The sequence below is a fragment of the Marmota monax genome, unplaced genomic scaffold, assembly GCF_021218885.2.
Source record: "Marmota monax isolate L192 unplaced genomic scaffold, Marmota_monax_Labrador192_F-V1.1 WCK01_AAM20220418_F8-fsc00089, whole genome shotgun sequence".
NCBI lineage: Eukaryota > Metazoa > Chordata > Mammalia > Rodentia > Sciuridae > Marmota > Marmota monax.
Window position 1 is genome coordinate 6,054,534 of NW_026694744.1, and position 26,782 is coordinate 6,081,315.

General features: G+C 38.8%; 1 protein-coding gene across 2 annotated transcripts; it reads right to left on the reverse strand.

Moving 5' to 3' along the window:
* Positions 1 to 5,058: 5,058 nt before the first annotated feature.
* Msl3 (MSL complex subunit 3) lies at positions 5,059 to 26,269 on the reverse strand. 2 transcript variants are annotated; one of them, XM_058572592.1, is made up of 13 exons: positions 26,115 to 26,269; positions 24,638 to 24,720; positions 24,143 to 24,238; positions 23,810 to 23,910; positions 22,856 to 22,938; positions 22,177 to 22,299; positions 21,481 to 21,641; positions 20,543 to 20,701; positions 18,739 to 19,001; positions 10,656 to 10,765; positions 8,411 to 8,510; positions 7,945 to 8,029; positions 5,059 to 5,913 (listed from the first exon to the last, which is right to left on the reverse strand). In XM_058572592.1, exons 1-13 carry the CDS (start codon positions 26,214 to 26,216, stop codon positions 5,814 to 5,816), a joined length of 1,566 nt encoding a protein of 521 aa, XP_058428575.1. In that variant the 5' UTR covers positions 26,217 to 26,269; the 3' UTR covers positions 5,059 to 5,813. The 2 variants fall into 2 exon arrangements, with proteins under 2 accessions (XP_058428575.1, XP_046280277.1); XM_046424321.2 differs by having other exon boundaries at positions 22,853 to 22,938.
* Positions 26,270 to 26,782: the final 513 nt, after the last annotated feature.

The window sequence follows — 26,782 nt, forward strand, 5'->3', positions numbered from 1 at the left end:
GGTCTCTTAGTTTCACTCACAGTTTTTCTGGAAATGAAATCTAAGTCCAAATTTTTTGTTGTTATTTTGTACTACCGATTGAACCTAGAAGATTACATATGATAAATACATGCTGACCTCTGAGTTACACCCCCAGCAAGTCCAAAATTATTTGTAATCAGCATTTTAAATATATGTTTTATCCCTGACTTTAACATTTGTTGTATTGATAAGAAACCTGATGTCCTTTTCAAATATATATATTTTTTTATTTCTTTACATTTCCTTTTTTTTCATGGCTGGGGATGGAACCCAGGGCCTTGTTCTTTCTAGTCAAGGGCTCTACCACTGGGCACCATCCCAGCCCTGATGTCCCTATTTTCTTCTCAATCCATACTCTTTCCCCAGGTGACCTCAGCCAATGTCAGCATTTATCATTTATTTCTGGTGACCATTGTTCCCAATCAGTCCTCCCTCCTGAGATACAACTTCAATCTCATATTGAGAGTCAAAATATTCTCCCTTTACCCATTCCCATGTCTATACTTTTGTTGAGTCCACAAACTTTCAACTAATACAACCTCCATGCTGTAGTTAAGTGAGATTAAGAAGATGCAAACCTAATTAGCAAAGTTTCCAAGTTGATATCCCAGGATAATGTACAGCCCTTTATGATCTGTCACTTGTCCCTTGACCTGTTACTTCTTGACCTCCTAAATAAGCTCCAGCCAAACAATCCTACATGAAATTCCAAGTACACTTTTACCTCAGTGTGTTAGTCTAGGCTGTTCCCTCTGGCTAAGTGTGCTTCCCCCAGTATTTGCATGTTCCTTTCCCTTTCTACCTTTAGGTTTTGCTCAAATGTCATCAATAAGTGATACATGGAACTATAACCACATAGAACTACAATCACTTTTTTAAGTGTTAATTTTGACTTTAGGAATAGGGTCTATTAATTACTAGAAAATTTATTGGTGTGTTAGTTCATGTTTCATTATTCTGACCTGATACAAACAACTAAAAGGAGAAAATATTTATTTTGGCTCATGATTTCAAAGGTTCAGTCCATTGTTGGACACCTCCATTGCAGTGAGCCTGTGATGAGGCAGAACATGAAGGTAGAAAGGTGTGATGAAGGAAACCTGCTTTGTACTTGGCATCCAGGAAGGAGAGGGGGAGGGGCAGCAGGGAAAGGGGCAGGGAGGAATGCAGTCCAAGTCCACACCCTCTGTGACCTACTTCTTTCAATGAGGTCCCACCTCCTAGTAATCCTTTCAGCTATCAATGGATTAATCAATCCACTGATGAGATCAGAGCCTTCATGATCCAATTATTTCCTAAAAGTCCCACCTATAAATACACGAGCTTTTTGTGGACATTCCATATCTAAACCATAACAATATGCATTCAGAATAGATGATAACTTTAGTAAGACTGATAAAAAGGACAAAATTATTTGATAATAAAAATGCAAGATCCTACTATTGTGTCCATTTATATAAATCATGTTAAGTCCATAGAAATCAGTTAAGTATGAGCAGACCAATATGTGAAAATTATTTCCTGATTGTCACTTGAATTACTTTTGCTGGGCTAGAGAGAAATTTCTAGTACTCTTTGAATGCAGCTATGATAACCCTGTCCATTTAGCAGTTATTCCATTTTACAGCTCTTATTATACCTTACGAAACAAAGGATTTAGATGCCAAAATTGAGATATTTTGTTAAATTTTCTAGGAAACCAAACATTCATAAAACTCTTGAAAATGTGATTAATAAAAGTATAATTGAATCTTGAATGAACTTATTAAATTTCTTCTTTGGAATCAGCCCTCAGATTTCAGAATCATGAAAAATTTACCCAACTTTGATCTAGCTATGAAAACAACAAATCCTTCAACTAAGAACTACTTATTCCTTTAAGATTAGAATCCAGCAAATGGCCAAACAGATGGTGGTTTAAAACAGTAAGAATCCTGGGGGGCATGTGGGAAGGATGAGGACAGTGGAGAAAGTGAAAAGACTGCAGAAAATGATTCCTTTCCCCCATTCCTTCCCTCTACCTTCTGATTTATAAAACTTGCCTATTGCCTTGCCTCAACTGGATAAACTGGGAGAAAATAGAGTTAGAATCAGAAGATACCTTAGTTTGAAACTTCCCTTGGTTTCTAACAATGTGAATTCTTATTCCTAGATTTATGTAAGTGATAATACCTTCCTTATGCAGCTGTTCTGAGGACAAAAGGAAGAATGTGAAAAAGTGTGCATAAAAGGCCATCTACATCTGAATCTCATTTCCTGTCCCTGATTTCATACATCCTAACCTCCAACATCTGATAACCATCTTACTCAAGGTGTAGGCTGAGAATAAGCAGCATCAGCAGCCCTGTGAGCTCCTTAAAAGTGCAGACTTCTGAGCCACACTCCAGATCTGCCTGGTTTAAACCCATATTCTAGCAAGAGTGCATTAACATATAAGCATCACTGTCTTATAGGAAAGGTCCCTATTATTTTCAACAACACCACTGTTTGACCACACATGAATGCTTATTTCACTTATTTGTCCATTTATAGTGATTGTATACCCTGCCATATGATGAAAGATTTTATATATATATATATATATATATATATATATATATATTTATTTATTTATTTATTTATTTATTTTTTTTTCTTTTTTTTCCCGTGAGTGTTGTATGTTCACAACATGTCCAGTCTACATCAGATGATCTGGTGTGGCCTCCAAGATGATGCACTTGTCATTGTTCAGAAACAGTGGGGCTAGTTAGGCAGAACATGCCAGGCCTTGCAGATGATTCACTGGGGAGCTTGCATTCTGTTCTTTGATCAGATGTCCCACTATTAGATCAATTGGAGGAAAAGCTGAATCCAAGAAATGGTCTTTGATAAATTCCCCTTGAGTTTAAGAGATGGATTCCGGGGAAGAAGGAAGAAGATAAGAGCATTTTCTATTTTTTTACTAGAACTATATAAAAAACAACACAATTCAATTAGCTTAAATATGCACTAAGGATTTGTCCTAAATGAACAAACATTTGGAAGAATTTGGCTCAAGCATAAGACAAGCAGCAGCCAGAACAGAAAGGTTTCTCTCCAATTATATTGTTTAAAAAAAATTTTAACTGCTTTATTGAGGAGTCTCATCTCTCTTTGAAATGCAATCATGATTTCCCCACATTACTGCTCTTAATTTGTTAAAACCCCTTTTCCAGAAGGGTATCAAGTCATTTAACACCATGTTGGCTAGATTCCATCACTGATGAAATATGTCAGTGACCAAACCTAGCTGAAATGACAAGCAGTCAAAATAGAATTATACATTGTTCTTTGGAAAAATGGGAATTATATGTTTAATCACTGTCCTTTGTTCTCAGTATACGTTTGTATTTTTATACTTTTGTATATTAAGAACTGGTTAAAGTAACACACTTCCTTAATATAGAACTTGATTTACTACAGACTATAGTCTATGCCTATAAAAATATTCTTAACTCTAGTCCCCTAATAAGGACCACATTTTATTTTTCCTCATATTTCCAGTAACTAGTATTTGGCTATAAAGTTGTTGTCAATAAATGTCCAGGTAAATTTACCTTTGAAAAGCTGAATCTTGACAGCAAATACTACTGAATTACTTAAAAAAATAATGGCAAACAAGGTAATTAATTAACTTCCTCAAATGCTTAGAGTTGATAATACTATGACAGGTGGCACCTTTTGAATACTGACAAATGTTTTTGACTTCTTTGGTCTACACTAATATAAATTTAGAAATATATATATAACTATTTGTGCTGAGGTGTTTGTTTAAATTCCCATGTTGTTAACAAAGATCTAGTCTGATATAGAAGTTATCGAAGTATCATTTTAGTCCAATACACTTTTAAATGATTACTTAGAGGAAAACGTTGATGCAATGTGATAATTATTGCAAGGTTTGCCAGTAAAACAATAACTTACAAATCAACAAAGAAAAGGTAATTTGTAATTTTATAAGGATAATCTAGACATTTAATTTTTTTTTATCTAAGGAATGATTTGAACTATTAGTAACATACAATAGAATGATGAATAATTTGAAGAAAAATTATTTAAATCTATCTACACTGCATCTAATCAACCTATATGAGGCATTATAATTAAGAAATGTCTTAGGGGGAAGAAAATAATTTTTTGTTATTAGAAAATTACTAAATTGTAAACTGCAAGTATATATGTATATGAGTATACATATATATAAGTATTCTGAGATAACAATTTGTGCTCATTTCATTGAGGACATTTAAAATACTATATTCTTATAAGGGAAAACATTTTTCTTTTCTTTTCCAGGCCCTGAATATTACTGATTAAACTTTTAAAAGCACTTCAGATCACAGTGTAGGAACCAGATTTAAGAAGGCATTACATAAACCAACTGGAGATGAAATGTGTCATGAACCTGAATACTACTCCAGATTCGTCATCAAAAACTATGATTTTACTTAACAACTAAATGCATATAAGAGGATGTCTACTCTGCAGATTTAGAGGTACTGATTCTCACTTGTCAAAGAGAACAAATCACTTTGATGGAACTATTTATAGATTCAAAATTACTCTTGTGGCCCTTGTTGTGTATGACCAATGATCTTTGTAAGTAAAGGTCAATTAAGCTGAGCTACATGAAAAGAGAGTTTTGACAGTCAATGCCTGCATGGAATGCCATTCTACCAATTTAGAACTTTTTATACATATGGGGTAAGGGAGTATGGGAGAGACTAAAATGAAAATTAGAGGGATGACTACAGAGCCCATCTGCTGGAAATTTTGGAGTAGGATAAACTAGTGCCAGCCCATATGGATCCACAGTCCAGCAACAAGACAGCACAGAACCACTGTAACTTCTAGAAACCACCATCTAGTCATGCAGCCAAGTGAGGGAAAATCAAAGAAGGAAAGGGGGAAAAGGCACAAAAGTAAAACAAAACAAAATCAAAAAGTTACAAGTTAAAGAAGTTTGCTCACTGTTGCCATGCAATAAAAAGGAAAAGACCAGAGCAAAAACTCTCTTGATTCTTTCAAACAAAACAGGCGACACTTTATTTAGATCACCAAAAATAACACTTTATAGAAATGGAACCATAACATTACACAACAAAGTATAGCTGTAAAGTCTCCAACAAGACAGGCAATGCTTTATTTAGATAACCAAAAATAATGTTTTCACATTAGATATATTTAGATAACCAAAAATAATGTTTCACAGAGAGGGAACTGTTACAAGCAAATGTATAGCTGCAAGTTTTCTTTTGCCGTCAATATCAATTCCCTCTAAAGTACTTTTGAGACTATTTTGCACTTTCTAAGTACAAACTACAATTCGTTGAACAGAGTTGCTTAGCCTCCTCTCAAGAATGAAAATAGTTTGCAAAAATATTTTGTTTAATGCTAACAAATAACTAAACAATGTGGTTCTTGCTAACAACAAACTGCAACATCTACCAAAACAACTTCGTCTATGTACGCTTTCATGAACATTTCTTTATGAACACAACTGTTCTTTTCCTGCCATCACAGATGGCCTGTGCAGCAGCAAATGTGACATCACAGCATGTTCAGGCACCTAGAAAGTAATTTATAACAACAACTCAAAGAACTACAGTATGTGGGCAACTCAAATAACAGAGCCTGCCTCTCACAGAGCCCTCCAGGGTAGGCCCAGTGTTTGTGCTCTCTGTAAAGAAAGCTGAGTACCTCATCAGTTCTTAACCTGGAACCCAGAATACAAAGCCAGACAGAGCAACTGTTCTTATAGAACCATTAAAACTTTAATAAATTGCCCTGGGGTTCTTGGTGCTGTAGTGTGCCTCACAGGCAGCAACATAAGCAGATTCTGGGAAGAAGTCATCATGGTATTCTGCTAAAAACCTGGAAAAAGGAAAAAAAATTATCTCAGTGAGCATCAGTAAACACAATATTAACTTTCGATGCACTATAATATTTCAACTTTTTTGATATTAGGAAGAAAAACTGTTACCATCTTCATTTATACATAATGATTGCTTTCATCACATTTATCTGGCTTCTATGTGATTTACTATTTTTCAGAAGCCTTTTACCATCACTGGGTGTAAAAGTACCTAAATTAAAATCTAAACTCCACTAGGTGGCAGTCTGACTATACAAACACTTTATGAAGCCTCGAAGAATATTTTCCTATTTTTCAAACTATAAAAAAAGAACAAATTATGAACTCAATGTCACTTAAGAAATTCACATTGTGTATATGAATGAAGTTATTTGAAAACTGATCTGAATAACTAATTTTGTATTTTGTGTCCTAAGTTGCCACGCCAAAAGGTGTCACAGTTCCAACTGCAATATCAAAACCCATAAAAGACTGACCTAAAACTATCTGAAGATGGATGTTAAAATGTGGCCAGTCATTCAAGAATCTTTGACATATAGATAATATGTTGACTCAAACTTCAACTGATTTTCCATAAAGGGTTAAAGTACTCTTAAGTATGCAAAATACTCACTAGTAAGCTCCTACATGTTTAAATCTCTAAAAATATGCAACACCTTTTTTTAGTAAAAACTGAGTCAAAATTCATTTGACAGCCAGGTCTTTTTTCTTCTATGACTGCACACTTTTTTGCAGTCATTACTGAGTCCACTGATTTTAACTGATATCTTCAGACACATTTTTAAAACCTTCATCTATATTTATTTGTAAATCCTCCTAAGTTATTTTCTAAACTCCTACCTTTATTTATTATTTATTTATTTATTTATTTTTGGTACTGGGGATTGAGCCCAGGGGCGATTAACCACATCCCCAGCTCTTTTATTATTTATTATGAGACAGTGTCTCACTAATTTGCTTAGGGCCTAAGTTGCTGCGGCTGGCCTCAAACTTGTAATCCTCCTGCCTCAGGCTTCCAAACTACTGGGATTATAGGCATGTACCACTGTGCCCAGGTAAAGTCCTACGTTTTATTTTGTATGGTGAATACTTCAAACTAGAAGGCTTCCATACAATAAGCTGCAGCAGTCTCTTCATATTTTCTTGGCATTTGATTTCAGTGTTTTATGTCACATAGATTTATGGATTTGTTTGAGGGGGATGTTGGGAGGGAAGAAGGTATTTTTGAAACTTCTTTCCAATAAAATGTTTTAAAGTCAATTCCTCTCAGGATACTTTATTCCTAATTCCTAAAGGTAAGTATCTTTTTAAACCATGAGACTGATTTCTGTAGGTGGGGCACTCTTTACTCTGGCAAATCCTAAATTAGTGTGGGTCCTGCCTAGAAGGAAGTATCCTTAAAGAGAAGAAAGAAATAAAGTCAGGTAGCAAGGTTGAGCAAGGTGAGACAGGGTGAAGGCTAGTCCCAAAGACCAAGGTAAGGACATCTGAATGGGAGAGGGGGACAATGAAGCTGGGTCACAGTCTGGGGGATGAAGATAGGAGGCAGATCCTCAGGTCAAACAGTCCTATTAGATAAGAAAATGATGGAATTCAGGAATACTGGCACAGACTAGGGATTATTTATCTTAACTTTAAATTAAATGCCAAAATCAAACCCATAGATGCTAATATAACAAAGAAAAGTCCTGAATAAAAAATGTCAATTATCGTCAATCTCAATCACTTCTATTTTACAAATTTATTTTCTATTTACAAGTTTGTCCAACTGTATTCTTCTGGTAACAGAAAAATACTTTACCTCTGTAAAATGAGTACTCTTGACTCTGAAACTGGAGAAATTAGGGGGAAAATAAAACAAATACCAAAAACACTTGTGTATTACCATTTTGGTTAGAACCCACATCACTTAAGTAACACTGCTACTATTTAAACCATCACACTGCTGCCTTCCACAAGTGCTGAAGAGAAGCTTAGATAAGTCCCATATACAGCAGTAGAGGTAAGTTCTGAGAGAGTAATAAAAATACCTCAGAAAGAGATCAAAGTGCTTCAGTAAAGCCTTCAGATTCTTCTCAGAAAAGGACATCTTTCCAAGGATTTCTGGAAGTTTTACTGCATTAAAAAAAGGGCCAAACATTTACAATTAGAAGAATCTATAAATGTGTAGGAAACACTCAGGGGTCATCTGGATCTCTCTTTTTCCTTTTAGGAAATGAAATTAACATCTACATTATCAAACAAAAGCTCTTATTGAACAAAGTTAGAACAGTGGTACCAATATAAAAGTACAACTTTTGTGAAATTTAAACTTTATTTAATACTTTTCCTTTGAAGCGGTCACCTTTAGATGATTTTTTAGAACCCCAAATGGAAAGTAAGTATCCACATTAGTCAGATATTTGCAGCCCAAACCACAAAATGACATGAATTAGTAAGTGTTAAAAACAAAGCTAAATGAAAAATGGAATAAGAGAGCAGAAACCAGGATCTTACCAAATAATCGCAACAAATGTTGTGCCCCATAAATATAAGAGGGTGGTGGAGGCTGGTCACCTGGCGGGTAATTGTCAGGCACAAGCTTCCAGGAGAGGACCTGGAAAAAGCATGAGTTGAAGGCTTTCACTATTCCTCATGGAGACACTTCTAATCACATATATCTTATGATGGTTAATTGTATATAGAAGGAAAAATACAACTACATCAAAACAAACAGAGCTTTACAAAAATAAACAAAATTGCAGGATATAATGACTTAAATTTAAAGAAACATTCTTAATTCTCAATAGTTAATACTAACTTTAACTGTTTTGGTCACTTGGTTCTTTTTTCCTTTATTGGAAATCTTACAATGTTAAAGAATGAAGCATTTAAAAACAAACTAAAAACATGTGTTGAGCAATATTTCCACTGTTTAAAAATTCCTTAATTTCTTGCAGTTGAGTTCACTATGGAATCTAATTTGAATCTCCAAACCCCTTGAATCAACCAGAAATAGGCTTCCAACCTGGTAAATGGTTTCCTTGCCTTTACTGTGAATTTCAGAACTTAACGGCTTTTGTTAAAGTAAGAGGTGTATTTCAAAACACTCTGATGAATTTCCCCGGAAATACATCAGCAAACCAGACATCCTGAGCCTATTCTACTGAGTTACCACTTTGGCTTTTGCAACATGTAAACTTTGGAGAAAAGTGAGCGATAAGACATTAGGATAAGGAATCTAGTTAAAATACCATGATGGAGGCACTTAAGGAGGTGGGAATTCACTAAGGTCTCTTTAGTTCATTTACCAGAAATCATCCTTCTTTTCTATGGCCTGCAGCTGTACCTGTGACCACTAGATGGCAGAATTGCACAGCTGACCACAGTGGGAATGATGGTCCTTGTCTAAATATTAGATGCCCTTTAAAAGAAATGCTGTTTTCCTTTAAATAATAAAACCTGCAGTGCCTCCTTGTCTGAAAAAAAAAAATGTGTTGGAGAATGCTTATAATAGTAATTCATTAATCTATCCTCAACAATTACCATAACATAAATAAGGGTACATCAGGGTGGGCCAACTATAGCCCATGTTAAATCTAGTCCAAGGCTTATGTACAAAAAAAAAAAAAAAAAAATCAAATGTATACTTCCAGCATCTATGAATGAATGAATTTGGGGGACACAAGCCACACTCATTTATTTATTTATCATCTCTTGCTTTCACACTGTAACAGCAGAGTTCATAGTGTCAAAGAAGAACATACTGTTCTCAACCCTGAAAATATTTACAGTCTAACTCTTTACAGAGGTAGTTTACTGGCCCCAGTTTCCAGCATCAGATGCACTTTGACTACTAAAGCCATGTTCCTCTGAGCAAACCTATCTACCCCAAAGAAATAAGGAAATCCCAACCTAAGGGAGAGTCAAGGGATATCCCAAGAACTAAGACTTCTTCTGAACCCTTGAAATGCTTACTAGCTACATCTCCTAAGTGACACTAAAAAAAGGTTTCAAAAAGAAAATTTTTCATATATCAAATGATATGTGGTAGCAAGGGCTGTTTTCAGGAATTTAAGGTAATAGGTTCAATTATCTGTCACAATGTTGGCATACGACATGCTTTCAAATGGATGAATATTAGTATTACTGTTAATAATGTAGGAAATTCAGATGTCTAAAGTAGGGGTCAGCAAATGACAATGTGCTGCTTACATCTGGCCAAACATTCTGCCAGCTTCTATACTGCCCATAAGCTAAAAATGGACTCCATATTTTTAAATGATTGAAAAGATACAAAAAGACAATACTTTGCAGCATATGAAAATCATATGCTATTCCATTTTCAGTGTTCATAAATAAAGTTTTACTGGAACACAGAGCACCCATTCTATTTACATGTTGCCTGTGGCTATATTTGGACCTGGCTAGTTTTAACAGACACCATGTGGTCCACAAAGCCTAAAAGATTTACTTTCTGGCCCGTACCACAAAAAGTATGCTGATGCCTATTCTACAGAATGAAAATATTAGTGTTTCAATAATTGTACTTATCTAAGATAAAAGATGATATCTTTTAGGGTTGGAATCCTAACAATATTCTCTATTTTGAAACCAAAAGCACACTGTTAAGAATAATTCTGCAAACACTTTTGTTAATATTTACAGTAATAGCAGCAAAATGCTTCAGGACCCTAGGATTCAAACAACCACAAATGGTGAAAGAATCACTGGAGATAAACATCAAATACTAAGTCTTTACCTCATTTATCTCATTAGTTCTTCTCCCCTCAAAGCCAGCAAACACAGCACTCCCTTCCTTACTAGGAGTTAGAGGAATGGGGGAAGATGATCTGCTATGAACTGGTGTCTCTTCAAAAGAAAAAGACATTTGCTTATAAGTTACACAGGAATTGAATTAAACAATATCATTAAGACTTATAAACAGCAGAACAAAAATCTAGTCAGTTCTCTAGAACAATAAGGCTTTTCTCTTGTAAAAGATAGCAGTAGAAAATTATTTGGTTAAAAAAAAGAATAAAGTAATAATACATGCTAGAGTGTGGAAAAATCTTGAAAACATGCTAAGAGAAAGGAACCCATCACAAAGGGCCACATATCATATGATTCCATGTCCATGAAAGTTACAGGACAAGCAAATCCATAGAGAGAAAGTAGACTAGGGTTGAAAGGAGCTTGCAAAAGGAGGAAATGGGGAGTGAATGCTAATGGGTACAGGGTTTCTTCTGAGGGTGCTAAAAATGTTTCGGATTCAGATGGGTGCACAACTCTATGAAACTAAAAACCACTGAACTGTACACTTCAAATGGGTGAATTGTGGGGCATACAGGGTTTATCTCCATAAACTTGTTAAAAAATATGGTATCACTGAGCCATTTACTTTATTTTTTTATTTTTTTTAAATTTTTATTGTTGGTTGTTCAAAACATTACATAGTTCTTGATATATCATATTTCACACTTTGATTCAAGTGGGTTATGAACTCCCATTTTTACCCCGTATACAGATTGCAGAATCACATCAGTTACACATCCACTGATTTACATATTGCCATACTAGTGACTGTTGTGTTCTGCCGCCTTTCCTATCCTCTACTATCCCCCCTCCCCTCCCCTCCCCTCTTCTCTCTCTGCCCCCTCTACTGTCATTCATTTCTCCCCCTTGTATTATTTTTCCCTTTCCCCTCACTTCCTCTTCTTTGTACTTTTGTATAACCCTGAGGGTCTCCTTCCATTTCCATGCAATTTCCCTTCTCTCTCCCTTTCCCTCCCACCTCTCATCCCTATTTAATGGTAATCTTCTTCTCATGCTCTTCGTCCCTACTCTGTTCTTAGTTACTCTCCTTATATCAAAGAAGACATTTGGCATTTGTTTTTTAGGGATTGGCTAGCTTCACTTAGCATAATCTGCTCTAATGCCATCCATTTCCCTGCAAATTCTATGATTTTGTCATTTTTTAATGCAGAGTAATACTCCATTGTGTATAAATGCCACATTTTTTTTATCCATTCGTCTATTGAAGGGCATCTAGGTTGGTTCCACAGTCTTGCTATTGTGAATTGTGCTGCTATGAATATCGATGTAGCAGTGTCCCTGTAGTATGCTCTTCTTAGGTCTTTAGGGAATAGACCGAGAAGGGGAATAGCTGGGTCAAATGGTGGTTCCATTCCCAGCTTTCCAAGAAATCTCCATACTGCTTTCGAAATTGGCCGCACCAATTTGCATTCCCACCAGCAATGTACAAGTGTACCCTTTTCCCCACATCCTCGCCAGCACTTGTTGTTGTTTGACTTCCTAATGGCTTCCCATCTTACTGGAGTGAGATTGTATCTTAGGGTGGTTTTGATTTGCATTTCTCTGACTGCTAGAGATGGTGAGCATTTTTTCATGTACTTGTTGATTGATTGCATGTCCTCCTCTGAGAAGTGTCTGTTCAGGACCTTGGCCCATTTGTTGATTGGGTTATTTGTTTTCTTATTGTTTAATTTTTTGAGTTCTTTGTATACTCTGGATATTAGGGCTCTATCTGAAGTGTGAGGAGTAAAGATTTGTTCCCAGGATGTAGGCTCCCTATTTACCTCTCTTATTGTTTCTTTTGCTGAGAAAAAACTTTTTAGTTTGAGTAAATCCCATTTGTTGATTCTAGTTATTAACTCTTGTGCTATGGGTGTCCTATTGAGGAATTTGGAGCCCGACCCCACCGAATGTAGATCGTAGCCAACTTTTTCTTCTATCAGACGCCGTGTCTCTGATTTGATATCAAGCTCCTTGATCCATTTTGAATTCACTTTTGTGCATGGCGAGAGAAAGGGATTCAGTTTCATTTTGTTGCATATGGATTTCCAGTTTTCCCAGCACCATTTGTTGAAGATGCTATCCTTCCTCCATTGCATGCTTTTAGCCCCTTTATCAAATATAAGGTAGTTGTAGTTTTGAGGATTGGTTTCTGTGTCCTCTATTCTGTACCATTGGTCCACCCGCCTGTTTTGGTACCAGTACCATGCTGTTTTTGTTACTATTGCTCTGTAGTATAGTTTGAAGTCTGGTATCGCTATACCGCCTGATTCACACTTCCTGCTTAGCATTGTTTTTGCTATTCTGGGTCTTTTATTTTTCCATATGAATTTCATGATTGCTTTCTCTATTTCTACAAGAAATGCCGTTGGGCTTTTGATTGGCATTGCATTAAACCTATAGAGAACTTTTGGTAATATCGCCATTTTCATGATGTTAGTTCTGCCTATCCATGAACAGGGTATATTTTTCCATCTTCTAAGATCTTCTTCTATTTCTCTCTTTAGGGTTCTGTAGTTTTCATTGTATAAGTCTTTTACCTCTTTTGTTAGGTTGATTCCCAAGTATTTTATTTTTTTTGAAGATATTGTGAATGGAGTGGTTGTCCTCATTTCCATTTCAGAGGATTTGTCGCTGATATACAGGAATGCCTTTGATTTATGCGTGTTGATTTTATATCCTGCCACTTTGCTGAATTCATTTATTAGCTCTAATAGTTTCTTTGTAGAGCCTTTTGGGTCTGCTAGGTATAGAATCATATCATCTGCAAATAGTAATTTAAGTTCTTCTTTTCCTATTTTTATGCCTTTAATTTCTTTCGTCTAATTGCTCTGGCCAGTGTTTCGAGAACTATGTTGAACAGAAGTGGTGAGAGAGGGCATCCCTGTCTTGTTCCAGATTTTAGAGGGAATGCCTTCAGTTTTTCTCCATTCAGAATGATGCTATCCTGAGGCTTAGCATAGATTGCTTTTACAATATTGAGGTATGTTCCTGTTATCCCTAGTTTTTCTAGAGTTTTGAACATAAAGGGATGCTGTACTTTGTCGAATTCTTTTTCCGCATCTATCGAGATGATCATATGGTTCTTATTTTTAAGTCTATTGATGTGGTGAATAACATTTATTGATTTCCGTATACTGAACCAGCCTTGCATCCCTGGGATGAATCCTACTTGATCACGGTGCACAATTTTTTTGATATGTTTTTGTATCCGATTTGCCAGAATTTTATTGAGGATTTTTGCATCTAGGTTCATTAGAGATATTGGTCTGTAGTTTTCTTTCTTTGAAGTGTCTTTGTCTGGTTTAGGAATCAGGGTGATGTTGGCCTCGTAGAATGAATTTGGAAGTTCTCCCTCTTTTTCTATTTCCTGAAATAGCTTGAAAAGTATTGGTATTAGTTCCTCTTTAAAGGTTTTGTAAAACTCTGCTGTATACCCATCCGGTCCTGGGCTTTTCTTAGTTGGTAGTCTTTTGATGGTTTCTTCTATTTCCTCAATTGATATTGGTCTGTTTAGGTTGTCTATATCCTCCTGACTCAATCTGGGCAGATCATATGACTTAAGAAATTTATCGATGCCTTCACTATCTTTTATTCTATTGGAGTATAAGGATTCAAAATAATTTCTGATTATCTTCTGTATTTCTGAAGTGTCTGTTGTGATATTGCCTTTTTCATCCCGTATGCTAGTAATTTGAGTTCTCTCTTTTCTTCTCTTCGCTAGCATCGCTAAGGGTCTGTCGATTTTATTTATTTTTTCAAAGAACCAACTTTTAGTTTTGTCAATTTTTTAATTGTTTCTTTTGTTTCGATTTCATTAATTTCAGCTCTGATTTTAATTATTTCTTGCCTTCTACTTCTTTTGCTGTTGTTTTGCTCTTCTTTTTCAAGGATTTTGAGATGAAGTATGAGATCATTTATTTGTTGTTTTTTTCTTTTTTTAAGGAATGAACTCCAGGCAATGAATTTTCCTCTTAGAACTGCTTTCAATGTGTCCCATAGATTCCGATATGTTGTGTCTGTTTTCATTTATCTCTAAGAATTTTTTAATTTCCTCCTTGATGTCTTCTATAACCCATTGATCATTCAGTAACCTATTGTTCATTCTCCAAGTGATGCATGATTTTTCCTTCCTTCTTTTATTGTTGATTTTCAGTTTCATTCCATTATGATCTGATAAGTTGCATGGTATTATCTCAACTCCTTTATATTGTGTAAGAGTTGCCCTGTGACATAATATATGATCTATTTTTGAGAAGGATCCATGTGCTGCTGAGAAAAAAGTGTAACTGCTTGATGTTGGGTGGTATATTCTATATATGTCAATTAAGTCTAGGTTATTAATTGTGTTATTGAGTTCTATAGTTTCCTTATTCAACTTTTGTTTGGAAGATCTGTCCAGTGGCGAGAGAGGTGTGTTGAAGTCTCCCATGATTATGGTGTGGTGGTCTATTAGACTCTTGAACTTGAGAAGAGTTTGTTTGATGAACATAGCTGCACCATTGTTTGGGGCATATATATTTATGATTGTTATGTCTTGTTGGTGTATGGTTCCCTTGAGCAGTATGTAGTATCCCTCTTTATCCCTTTTGATTAACTTTGGCTTGAAATCTATTTTATTTGATATGAGTATGGACACTCCTGCTTGTTTCCGAAGATCATATGAGTGATATGATTTTTCCCAACCTTTCACCTTCAGTCTATGTATGTCTTTTCCTATCAAATGCGTCTCCTGTAGGCAGCATATTGTTGGGTCTTGTTTTGTGATCCATTCTACTAGCCTGTGTCTCTTAATTGGTGAGTTTAAGCCATTAACATTTAGGGTTGTTATTGAGATATGGGTTGTTCTTCCAGCCATATTTGTTTATTTCTGTTACTAAATATGGTTTGTTTTCCTCTTTGATTATTTTTCCCCCCTTTACTGTACTACCTCCCACTGTTGGTTTTCATTGTTATTTTCCATTTCCTCTTCCTGTAATGTTTTGCCGAGGATGTTTTGAAGAGATGGTTTTCTAGCTCCAAATTCTTTTAACTTTTGTTTATCGTGGAAGGTTTTAATTTCATCTTCCATCCTGAAGCTTAATTTCGCTGGATACACAATTCTTGGTTGGAACCCATTTTCTTTTAGTGTTTGAAATATGTTATTCCAGGATCTTCTAGCTTTCAGAGTCTGTGTTGAAAGATCAGCTGTTATCCTGATTGGTTTATCCCTAAATGTAATCTGCTTCCTTTCTCTTGTAGCTTTTAAAAATTCTCTCCTTATTCTGTATGTTGGGCATCTTCATTATAATGTGTCCATGTGTGGATCTCTTATGATTTTGCACATTCAGCGTCCTGTAGGCTTCTAGGATTTGGGATTCTGTCTCATTCTTCAAGTCTGGGAAGTTTTCTCGTATTATTTCATTGAATAGCTTGCTCATTCCTTTGGTTTAGACCTCTATACCTTCCTGTATCCCAATGACTCTTAAGTTTGGTCTCTTTATATTATCCCATATTTCTTGGATGTTCTGCTCATGGTTTCTTAACAGTCTTGCTGAGCTGTCTATGTTCTTTTCCAGTTGAAATACTTTGTCTTCATTGTCTGATGTTCTATCTTCTAAGTGTTCTACTCTGCTGGTAGTATTCTCCATTGAGTTTTTAAGTTGGTTTATTGCTTCCTGCATTTCTAGGATTTCTGTTTGTTTGTTTTTTATAACCTCTATCTCCCTGTATAGTTGATCTTTTGCTTTCTGGATTTGTTTATGTAACTCATTGTCGAAGTGATCTTTCATTGTCTGATTTTGCTGTCTAATGTCTTCCTTGAGATTCCAGATCATCTGAAGCATGTATATCCTGAATTCTTTATCTGACATTCCATCTGCTGCAGATATTACCTCTTCTAAAGTTGAGTTGACCTGCATTGCTTGTGGTCCTTTCTTTCCTTGTCTTTTCATACTGCTCGCATTTCTTTCTGCTTGGTGAAACTGTTGTGTTGTTGAATTTTCCCTCTATATATTTATATTGCTCTTGTATAGTTGAAAAGTCTCCCTTGCAGGGGCGGGTGGCGGCTGTGCTCCTCCTCCAATTGGGGTGATCTTTCTACCACGATGGCGGGCCTCTGGGCCTGTTCTGCCGGTAGGTCGTAGGTCTGCCTACCTTGCAGGCGCGGGCGGCGGCTCTGCTCTGCCCTTCCTCCAATTGGGGTGACGTGTCTACCACGCTGGTGGGTTGCTGGGCCTGTTCCGGGTGCGGGCGGTGGCTGTGCTATGCCCCTACTCCAATTGGGGTGATGTGACCACCACGCCGGCGGGTCGCTGGGCCTGTTCCGGGTGCGGGCGGCGGCTCTGCTCTGCCCCTACTCCAATTGGGGTGACGTGACTACAATGCCGGCGGGCCACTGGGCCTGTCCCGCCGGCTGGTCGCAGGTCTGCCTACCTTGCGGGCGCGGGCGGCGGCTCTGCTCTACCCCTACTCCAATTGGGGTGATGTGTCTACCCCGCCGGCAGGCCACTGGGCCTGATCTGCCAGTCAGTCGCAGGTCTGCCTACCTTGTGGGCACGGGCAGCGGCTCTGCTCTGCCCCTACTCCAATTGGGGTGACATGTCTACCACGCCGGTGGGCCGCTGGGCCTATTCCGGGTGCGGGCAGAGGCTCTGCTCTGCCCTTTTACAATTGGGGTGACGTGTCTACCATGCCGGCGGGCCGCTGGGCCTGTTCCAGGTCCCATTTACTTTAAAATGGTTAATCTTACATGTGAATTTTGCCTCAATAAATAAATAATGCCCCCAGTGGCTCGGGAGGCTGAGGCAGGAGGATTGCAAGTTCAAAGCCAGTCTCAGCAATCAGCGAGGCACTAAGAACTCAGTGAGATCCTGTCTCTAAATAAAATACAAAAATAGGGCTGGGAATGTGGCTCAGTGGTTGAGTGTCCCTGAGTTCAATCCCCAGTACCCACCCCAAATAAATAAATAAATAATGCCAAGAAAAAGAAAAAGCTAGCCCTTCATGTTTTAGTATTTTTTTAAACGGGTTTGTCTTTTACTTTTCCCAGATAAACTTCCCCAATCTCCAATCAATACTTAATAATCACCTACATACATAGTATATGATTCTATTTATATAAAATGAAGTCATTTTCTATAGGAAAATCTATACAGATAGATTAATGGTTGCCAAGGATATGGGGAGGGCCACATGAGAAGTGACTGCTAATGCATATGGGATATCTTTTATGTGGTAGTAAAAATGTTTGGAACTGATTTTGATGATGATTTAATAATTCTGAATATACTAAAAACCACTTAAAATGGGTAAATTGTATGGTATGTGGATTATAATCTCAATAAACCTGACAAAGCATAGCATCTGATTTTTCTTAACATTCAAAAGGATTTTTTTTAAACATTTTTCTTTTAGTTGTGAGTGGACACAATACCTTTGTTTTATTTTTACGTGGTGCTGAGGATGGAACCCAGTACCTCACGCATACTAGGCAAACACTCTAGCTCTGAGCCACAACCCCAGCCCTCAAAAAGATTTTTTAAATATCTTTTTAGTTGTCAATGGACCTCTATTTTATTTATTTACATGTGGTGCTGAGAATTGAACCCAGTGCCCCACACATGCTAGGCAAGTGCTCTATCAGTGAGCCACAACTCTAGCTCTCAACAGGATTTTTTTAAAGGTAGGTTTTTAAGATAAGAAAAAAATCAAAACAATCCACTAGAACTGCTCATTTTGAATATATCATTAGGATTATACAAAACATAGAATTCCAACAATGCAATTTGTTCCCAAGAAGTGGTAGAGAGTGACAGTGAAAAAGGAAAGCTTAGGACACAAAGTTGCACTATGCCACCTATGCCACATGTACTTTGTCTTTTTATGGCTTGGTTTACCCTTCTGGAAAGTAGGTGGCCTAATAGAATTCAGACCATAGTCTGGGAAACACATAAACTGTCCATACACACTTAAGTGTGTGGCCTGGCCCAGACTGAGCACAAAGGAAGTGACAGCTCTCCCCAGCCTGGAGCTCCCAGGATGGAACTTACTCTTTTCCAGGTGCAGGAATAATTTGGGCATGCTGGAGGATGTGTCCTGCTGCCTTCGCTTGGGCTGAGGTGAAGCGCTACTCTCAGATAGCCTGTCACAGTTGGTGCTATGGCGTGTGGACCGCCTCAGAGACTGCAGTGCTTCTGGCTCAGCTTTGCGCCTCTTGGGGGTGGCTGGTTCACCAGTGGTAGGCTGACTCTCTGTGGACTGTGGTGTAGATGGATTCAACAAAGGTGGGCTTGGAGAGAGCTCTTCCTGGCTCCTAGGCAATAAAGAGAGAATGTCACACACAGCTACCATGTCACATGCCGTCACCATGCAGAACCCCACAGCTTCTTAAAGGACCTCCTAAAGCCAGAACAGGAAGCCCACTCCCCAAACCAGTAGGGCTCTATATCTATGCCTCCAAGTATGACAAAATACACACTTTCTCAAAGAGTTATTCAACAGATGAAGTCATTTGAATCCTCTCCATAACTTTTCAAGGCATGCTGATATTATAAAGATTGTGATGCTCCTTTTATATTTTCTGAGACTGGTGGCTCTATTATGGGAACAATTTTGCCCTAATAAGGGACAGCTGGCAATATATGGAGACAGTTTTGGTTAACACAACTGAGAGAAGGTGAGCTACTGCTGTCTAGTGAGGGGAGACCAGGGATGCTCCTAAAGATTGTACACTGCACAGGACAGTCCCCACCTCAAAGATCCTGTTCAAAACATCAGTGGGGCTGAGACTGAGAAACCCTAGTCTAGGCAAGAATAATATGGTATCACCTCATCAAAATGTAACTAACAGCAGGATTTGAAAAAGTTACAAGCATCAGAGAGAGTACACCCTGGACACTAGAAATCTCCAGGTGTGGGAACATCAATACAGGTGCCCAGTGAGTCTCAAAGACCTCTCAGCTAGGGTGAAACTGACATGGGGGGAAAGGAGAAAAGAGAAAAGCCACCAAAAGGCATGGTAGAGAGGCAGAGAGAATTGGGAAAGGCAGGAGCCATGGAGACCAAGGGACAAAGGAAGGGTGGGAAAAAGTGGTTGATGCAAAATCCAACCTGTGGCAAGTGGGAAATTATTAATGCCCTTGTAGGAAGTTATTAGTTGGGTACTAATAGATTAAAGCAGGTGGTAAGGGGTTAAGAGAGATGGATAAATGAAAGTCTTGAGAGCAGGTCACCCTCTCAAAAAGGAAGGAGTGAGAGAGAGTAGCCTAGCATTACACAGATTAAGAGAAGACTTTAAGCTAGGGAGTCCCCCCTCCAAATAACAGAGAATGAAGCATGCTTGTTTATTGAGGGAAGAAAAATGGTTACATAGCAGACCACTAAGGAAACTAACTTTTACTAAGGGCTGAAATTTGCTTATTTAATACTACCAGAGAGACAGATGTCCATTCCATTTACAGAGACAAACACGACAGGCTCAGAAGGAATAGTCCCAAGTGACATACAGCAAGTGAGGGAGCTCAGATCAAGCCTACCCTTTCCACCCTTCTTGGCCTGTGCTCTCTTCACTCTAGCCCCCACCGTCTTCTGAAAGATGGGCCAGCTGCTCATAATCCCACCTAAATTCTCTACACTGGAATCTTCACTTGGGGAAAAATCTTCTGGAGCCATGAGAAAGTAAAGAACAACTTTAGCTTACCTAGGAAAAAAGAAATTACCAGTATGGGAACTTTTCAATTGTTCCCTTCCTCCAAACACACTGGCCCCCACAGCATCAGACTAGACTCTTCCAAGAAGGATTTTAATATGTTAATGCTGACATCTGAGGGTGAAAGTGCAAGTTATCTAACTTACCTATTAGTGTTTGTGGCACTTTCCTTAATTGGAAGAAAAAATTTAGACGAAGTCACCTTTTTATACTGAGCTTGTTCATATGGGTAGAGCAAAACCAGTGGGAGAGTATAATCAAAGGTTATTCTTAATCCATCCACCATCTCCTTACAAAGGTCCACACTGGGAGGAGAAAAAGAAAAGATAAGAGATGCGATAATGAAACAGATACTCTCTAAATTTTCACAACAAAGTTGTACATTCTTAATATAGAAGAGGTTTAAACTTAAACATTATATATTACACCTACACCTATAAAGAAGGAAATGAATCTATGGATGTTAATAATTAATGTTAAAATAGGGACATAGATTCATACTATAAAGTGCAGAAAGTACGTCAGCAACTACAACATACCTATTTAACACAAATAAGTCCAATGTTACTTGTGGAGATCCAGAATCCTGTGCTACTAAGAGTTGTCAACTGGACAGAACCCACCAGACTCCCAACCCCTGCTTCAACTCTGACACTCTACCTCTCCGACTCTGCTCCAGTCATGTTGGGTAGGCAGGGTGGGATATGAGGATGACTACTTTGACTAGAATAAAGACCTGTTTAGAAACAAGCTTTGTTCAAACTCACATTGCCCATTCTGGTGTTTCTCAAGGAAAAAAAGGTAAGTTATTGCCTGCATGATACCACTTAAAATACCAGTCTTAGTGACAAGGTGGTGCACTCTCAATACATCTAGGCCAGATGTGCAAAGACAGTTCTCAAAGAATTCACAAACGTAACAATATTTGGCTATGGTTATTCAAAGAGTTAGTAATAAATCATTAAATTATATATTAAATAAATTCAAAATTACTGAACAGAGAAAGGAATTCCCTGGTCTAAATGGGAACAGCTTTTCTAACACACAATGAGAATCATGAGATGCCAAACATGCCAGTACTCACTTTTTTTCTGCTGGGACATAATGCACATTCATATTGGCGTGTACCATAGCATGATGGTGACGAGGCCTCTCATTGGCAGAAAAGGCTGCATTAATAGCAAAATGCTTCACATAGGATTCCAAAATAGTTATGATGTTGGTCTGGCATGGAAGTTTCACTAACTGTTAACAAAATTAAAAACATCTGATGTATGTATACGATAATAATAAACAATATATTCCAAGAAAGGGTGGTTGTACCTCTTTCACTTTTTAACTCAAAAATAAAGGAAAGTTGGGCTGGAGCTATAGCTTGGCTGGTAGAGTGCTTCCCTCACATGCAGAAGGCTATGGGTTCAATCCCCAGCACCACAATCAATCAATCAATCAATCAAGTGAAGTCAATTCTGCTTAGATAAAACTTTTAAAATAAATATGTACTGAAGTTCTGTGATCTTTTTTTTATCATGTCCTCATGTTGATTACACTCTTGCTTTTTGGAGTAGATGTAAGCAGTGATTCTCAATCTTAGTGTCAAATTAGAACAATTCTGGGAGCCTCTAAGAGTACATAACCTTTAAAACCTAACTCAGTATAAAACCAAAAATGTAAAAGTTCATTCCTCCAAGCTTCTCAATTGTTGGATACTGTGATTGCAAAATACAGTTAAATGAAAGCACACTAATAACTCTGTGTTTCACATATTCTCCCCACTTACCCGTTTCCTCCTGTTAATATAGTAACAATCATCTTCAAGCTGCTTCTTCAGAACTTCGGGGATGTCTATAGTTATTGTCCTTTCTTCCATTTCTTTTTTTGTTTGCAGCTCTAGTTCTTCTTTCTGAAATATCACAATTCCATTTTTAATTAATTAAAATAGGAGCAGAGTCTGTACCAAAAATAGGATAGTAGATGAGAGACCGCTATAAAAAAGTACCAGTGTATCCTCAACATTCACATTTTGTCCCAGTTCTAAGTATGCTAAAGGCCACAAGTTAACTTGTTCTAGGATGTTAACTATGTTGCAAATGCTTATTTTGTTTCTTCTTCCTTTAAGTTTACCACTGGGGTTATGGTAACTTTGCAAGCAGGCAGAAGAGCCCAAACTCTGTTGTGCTCCATTAAAAAATTCATCATTACAAAATGCAGCTCACAATTTTATTGGGGAAAAAGAGATAATTTATAGAAACACTCCATAGGTATAAAGAGTCACTGAGAGGCTCACATAGTGACTGTAAATAAGGATCACTTTTCTTAAAATGTCAAGCAAATTTTATTATTTTGGTTTAAAATATATCTTTATAAAATCATTCATAAGTACAGAATTTTACTATGAAATTTTACCACTAAAATATATACTAAAGCCAAAGTTTTTATGACAAGAACTTTTTTACCACTTCAGTCTTTTCTTCACTATCACTTCCTTCACTTATTTCTTCATCCTTTTCTTCACCACTGTCATCAGAGGAACTGCTTATGGCTAAGTGAAAAAAAAATCAGACAAACTTTTATTATATATTTTTCCTATTGTTATGCTTACAAATCTATAGGTATAGTGTGCATCCTACCAAGAATGATGATTTGCAGTCCTGCATATATTTTAAATGCTGAACACAAATACTGTGCCTTTCTGAAATTTATTTTGATAAATATAACATCATCTTCAACAGATGCAAAAATCACACAAGCTAATGACCTGAAAGTGCTTTGTCAGCTAGGATTCAATAGTTCTTTGTTGGATTCATAAATGCTGGAGGTACTGAGAAGAGAATGAACCATGGGAAAGGAGCTGTGTGGGGTTCACTGGCCAAAAAGGCAGTGGTCAAGAGTATGACTCTGATAAGTCTCAGTGATTTGCTGACTTATCATGTTGATGCCACTTTCATTGTCAACAAAAAAAGAGGTACATATCATAGAGACGCTCCTCAACTTATGATGGGGTTATGTCCATCAAAAGTTGAAAACGTCCTAAATTACAAATGCATTGAATACACCAAAACTACCAAATATCACAGCAGACTACTTTAAATGCGCTCTGAATAGTTACCTTAGCATAAATTGGGCAAACTCATTTAACACAAAGCTTATTTTAATAAATGCGTTAAGTATATCATGTAATTTTTAAGACATGGTTCTGAAATTGAAAAGCAGAATGTTTACATGGGTGTGCTTTCATACCAGCATAAAATCAAAAAATTCTAAGTTGGAGACCACCTAAAAATAATGAGTTTCCAAAATTTTCCTGTCTATAATTTCAGTGAATATTCCCCTCAGTTAGTCCTGAAGTATAAAAAAGACTAGGTAAAAGTTCTTTTTGCCAAAAAAAAAAAAAAAGGAGTCCAGTCACTCACAATTTTCACCATTTTCATCTTTTTCTTCAACAGGGAGACTTTTTAAGACAGAGTCAACACCGGGCAACCTACAGCGCTTCTTCTTTCTTCCTGTGCTTCTCCTGAAAAAAAAAAAAAAAGTGAACATAATTGAAATAAATTTTAACATTGATTATTCTTAAATATCTCAAAAACTGAACTTTAGAATATAAATGGTGATCACTTCAGAAACACTTATAATTAAAATATGTAAAATTACTTAATAAACATTTTTATTACTTTTAAACCATAAAATTCAAAACTTAAGGAAATATGCATTGAAAAACATTTATGTCACGATTTGTGTATTCTTACAGGCGAGCTACAGCTTTTCTTGCCAATTTACGCTGTAATCTACGATTTTCATCTGTATCACGAAGCACATGATCTTCGGCTGCCCATCTATCCCAGCTAATTGAACAACAGAAAAAAAAAAAGAGGTTGGAAAATTCAGCATTTTATTTTGATATAAAAGAAACACTAAAAAAACCTTAAAGGAACAGAAGTGCCCCAGAATTATTGACATTTTAGAAAACTATATAGAAACTTGAAAATCACAAAAGAATGCAAATTAACTGAAAAAAGTAACATTCAAATCCAGAAATAACTGGGGTTTCCAGAATCACTCAGAGAGAATTAAAATGTATTGAACTTAAAAGTAATCATTCCTCAGAACAGGCAAGCTTTGAGAACAAAGCAGAAACAGGAAATGAAACTTTTCTACAAGTGTTTCTAAAACTTAAAAGAAGTTTGGGATGTTCTTATGCTATAAAAACAATCGATATTCAGTATGGTTTAACAAGCACTCACCTTCTGTTCCAACCATTAAAATGAATCAGATATTCTGGGATCTTTCTGCCTTTTTCGTCTTTCCCAACAATAACATCGACAATCTGAAACCAGGAAATATTGCCCACGAATGGCAAAACACACAGAGAATTATTAGTTAGATCAGGAAAACTAGATCATAATCCCTTTTTAAAAGAAAAGAAAGCATTCTCTCCTTTTTTAGACCGAGAGCTGGGTTGAAACATTTTTCCTTTCAATACCATTTTTTTTTTTTTTCCTGAGTGGATGCCTCAAAATAGGAAACATCCGTCCAAGCACTCCGTGATTGGTCTTCGAGTTTGAGACAGGGTTAAGTTTCTGAAGCCATTGGCCGGCTGATTTGTCACTAATGAGAGTCCAGACCACAGAAGAGAATTGCAGCCCTGAGACCTCTGGGAGTTGTAGTCTCCCTGGCTCTGCTGCATCCAATTCCCTGATGGGCTGTCAGACTTCGACACCCCTCCCAGTTACATCCCAGGAAGGAACACCTGGGGCAACAAGGGGGCGTGTCCCCCTTTGAGACTCTTGGGCGGGGTGGGAAGAGGCTTAGTAAAGGGACTTAGAAACCCAAAACAGATAGAGACCTTGAAATGTCCTCACTGAGGGCACCGCCTAAGCCTTGCTAAAAGTCGCACCCCAGGCTGCACCTCAGGCTGCACCCGGGCCTCCCCTGTCTCTTCGTTTTGGTGGCTCAAAGGATCGGGACAGCCCTAGTCCCCAAACCGCCGAAATACACTTTCGTTAGGGATACAGGACTTCAGTGCCTACTCCAGCCCACCGCCCAGACCAGAGAAACTAAAAGATGTGGCCAGGACCCCAAAGATTTAGGGGGATGGGTTCAAGACGCAATTCTGCCCGTACATGTTGACACCCACGCAAATCCTTCAGGGATTGAGAATGTCAATGCTGTAGGGGCCTGAGGGTCCAAGACACTGGGATCAATCATGCCCTCAGAATGGGGTCACGGCCTATGGGAGGGATAGACCCTAAACCCGACTAGAGGTCCCAGGGCAACGAGGTTAAGAGTTGGCAGCCAGCGCTTTGGACCTAAGGAATAAGACCTGGGTCAGGCGGCTAGGGTGGCCCCAAGGAGCCCAGGCGGTGCTGGACAGCAAAGGATGAGAAGAAACTTATCGCAAGAGCAGAGACTAGGCGACAGCACATCTATACATGCGGCCCAAGTGGGCACCGTAGGCTCAAACTGCCACCCGGGCCTCGCGACCGTGAGAGCCGGGTACAGTGCTGCAGGAAGCGGAAGCGGAAGCATCTTGGGCCCCCCGCCCGGACTACAGCGCGCGGCACCCCACGAGCGCCCCCTGCTGCCCACGCCTCTCCGCGCAGGCCGGGGAGACCCGCCGCTCCCCCGGCTCCGCGCCGCTGACCGCCCCCGCCCCTGCCCCTGCCTCCCATAGCCAGGGTCCCCGACCCGCTCCTCCTCCCTGGCCCTCCGCGGCGGCACCTTGGCATCGTACAGCACTCGCGCCTTGGTGGGGTCAGGCTCGAAGCACAGCACTTTCTCCCCAGAGTGGAATTTAAATTTCATGCCCTCGCTTGCGCTCATTTGCTCATCGTGGCGGAGGGCGAGGCTCCGGGGCGGGCGGAGCGCGCGCGGTGGGGAAGGGCGGGCGGGGAGGCGGCGCTCCGCGGCCGGGGGGGGCCGGGAATGGCGGAGGCTGCGGCCGCCCCGCCCTCGGCCCCTCCTCCGGCCACCCCGCGCCACTGCAGGGACCTGGGAGACGCCGGGCACGCGCGTTTCCCCCCGGGCGCGCCCCCGCCTGTCCCCGCTGGGGCTCCCCAAGGGGTGCAGGCGGCGAGCGCGACCCCCTGGCCGAGATCTTCCGGCAGAACGGCCCCTCTCGACCCCATGAGAAAGGGTCCCTGCGGCCTCCAGGCTGCGCCCACGTGCACGCGGGGTCGTCACCCCGGACGCAAGCTGTCCTGCCGGGGCGTGGGGGGCGCTTAGGGAGAGAGCCGGTCTGGGGTGGGCACCAGGCTGCGGGGAGGCTGGATGGCGTCTGCCCCCAGGAGCTGCCCAGCCGCGCGCGCGCGCGTCAGCCCCCTTGGCAGAGCTGCGCGCCGATGAGTGTAGCCACGCCAGAAGGACGCTGTGCTGGAGTTGGCTGGAGA

Coding starts and splice junctions, on each gene's coding strand:
- Msl3 (XM_046424321.2), bottom strand. CDS start 26,216: ATGAGCGCAAGCGAGGGCATGAAATTTAAATTCCACTCTGGGGAGAAA. Junction 24,239..24,637: donor TTTAATGGTTGGAACAGAAG/GTGAGTGCTTGT, acceptor TTGTTCAATTAG/CTGGGATAGATGGGCAGCCG. Junction 21,642..22,176: donor ATATTAACAGGAGGAAACGG/GTAAGTGGGGAG, acceptor TTTTGTTAACAG/TTAGTGAAACTTCCATGCCA.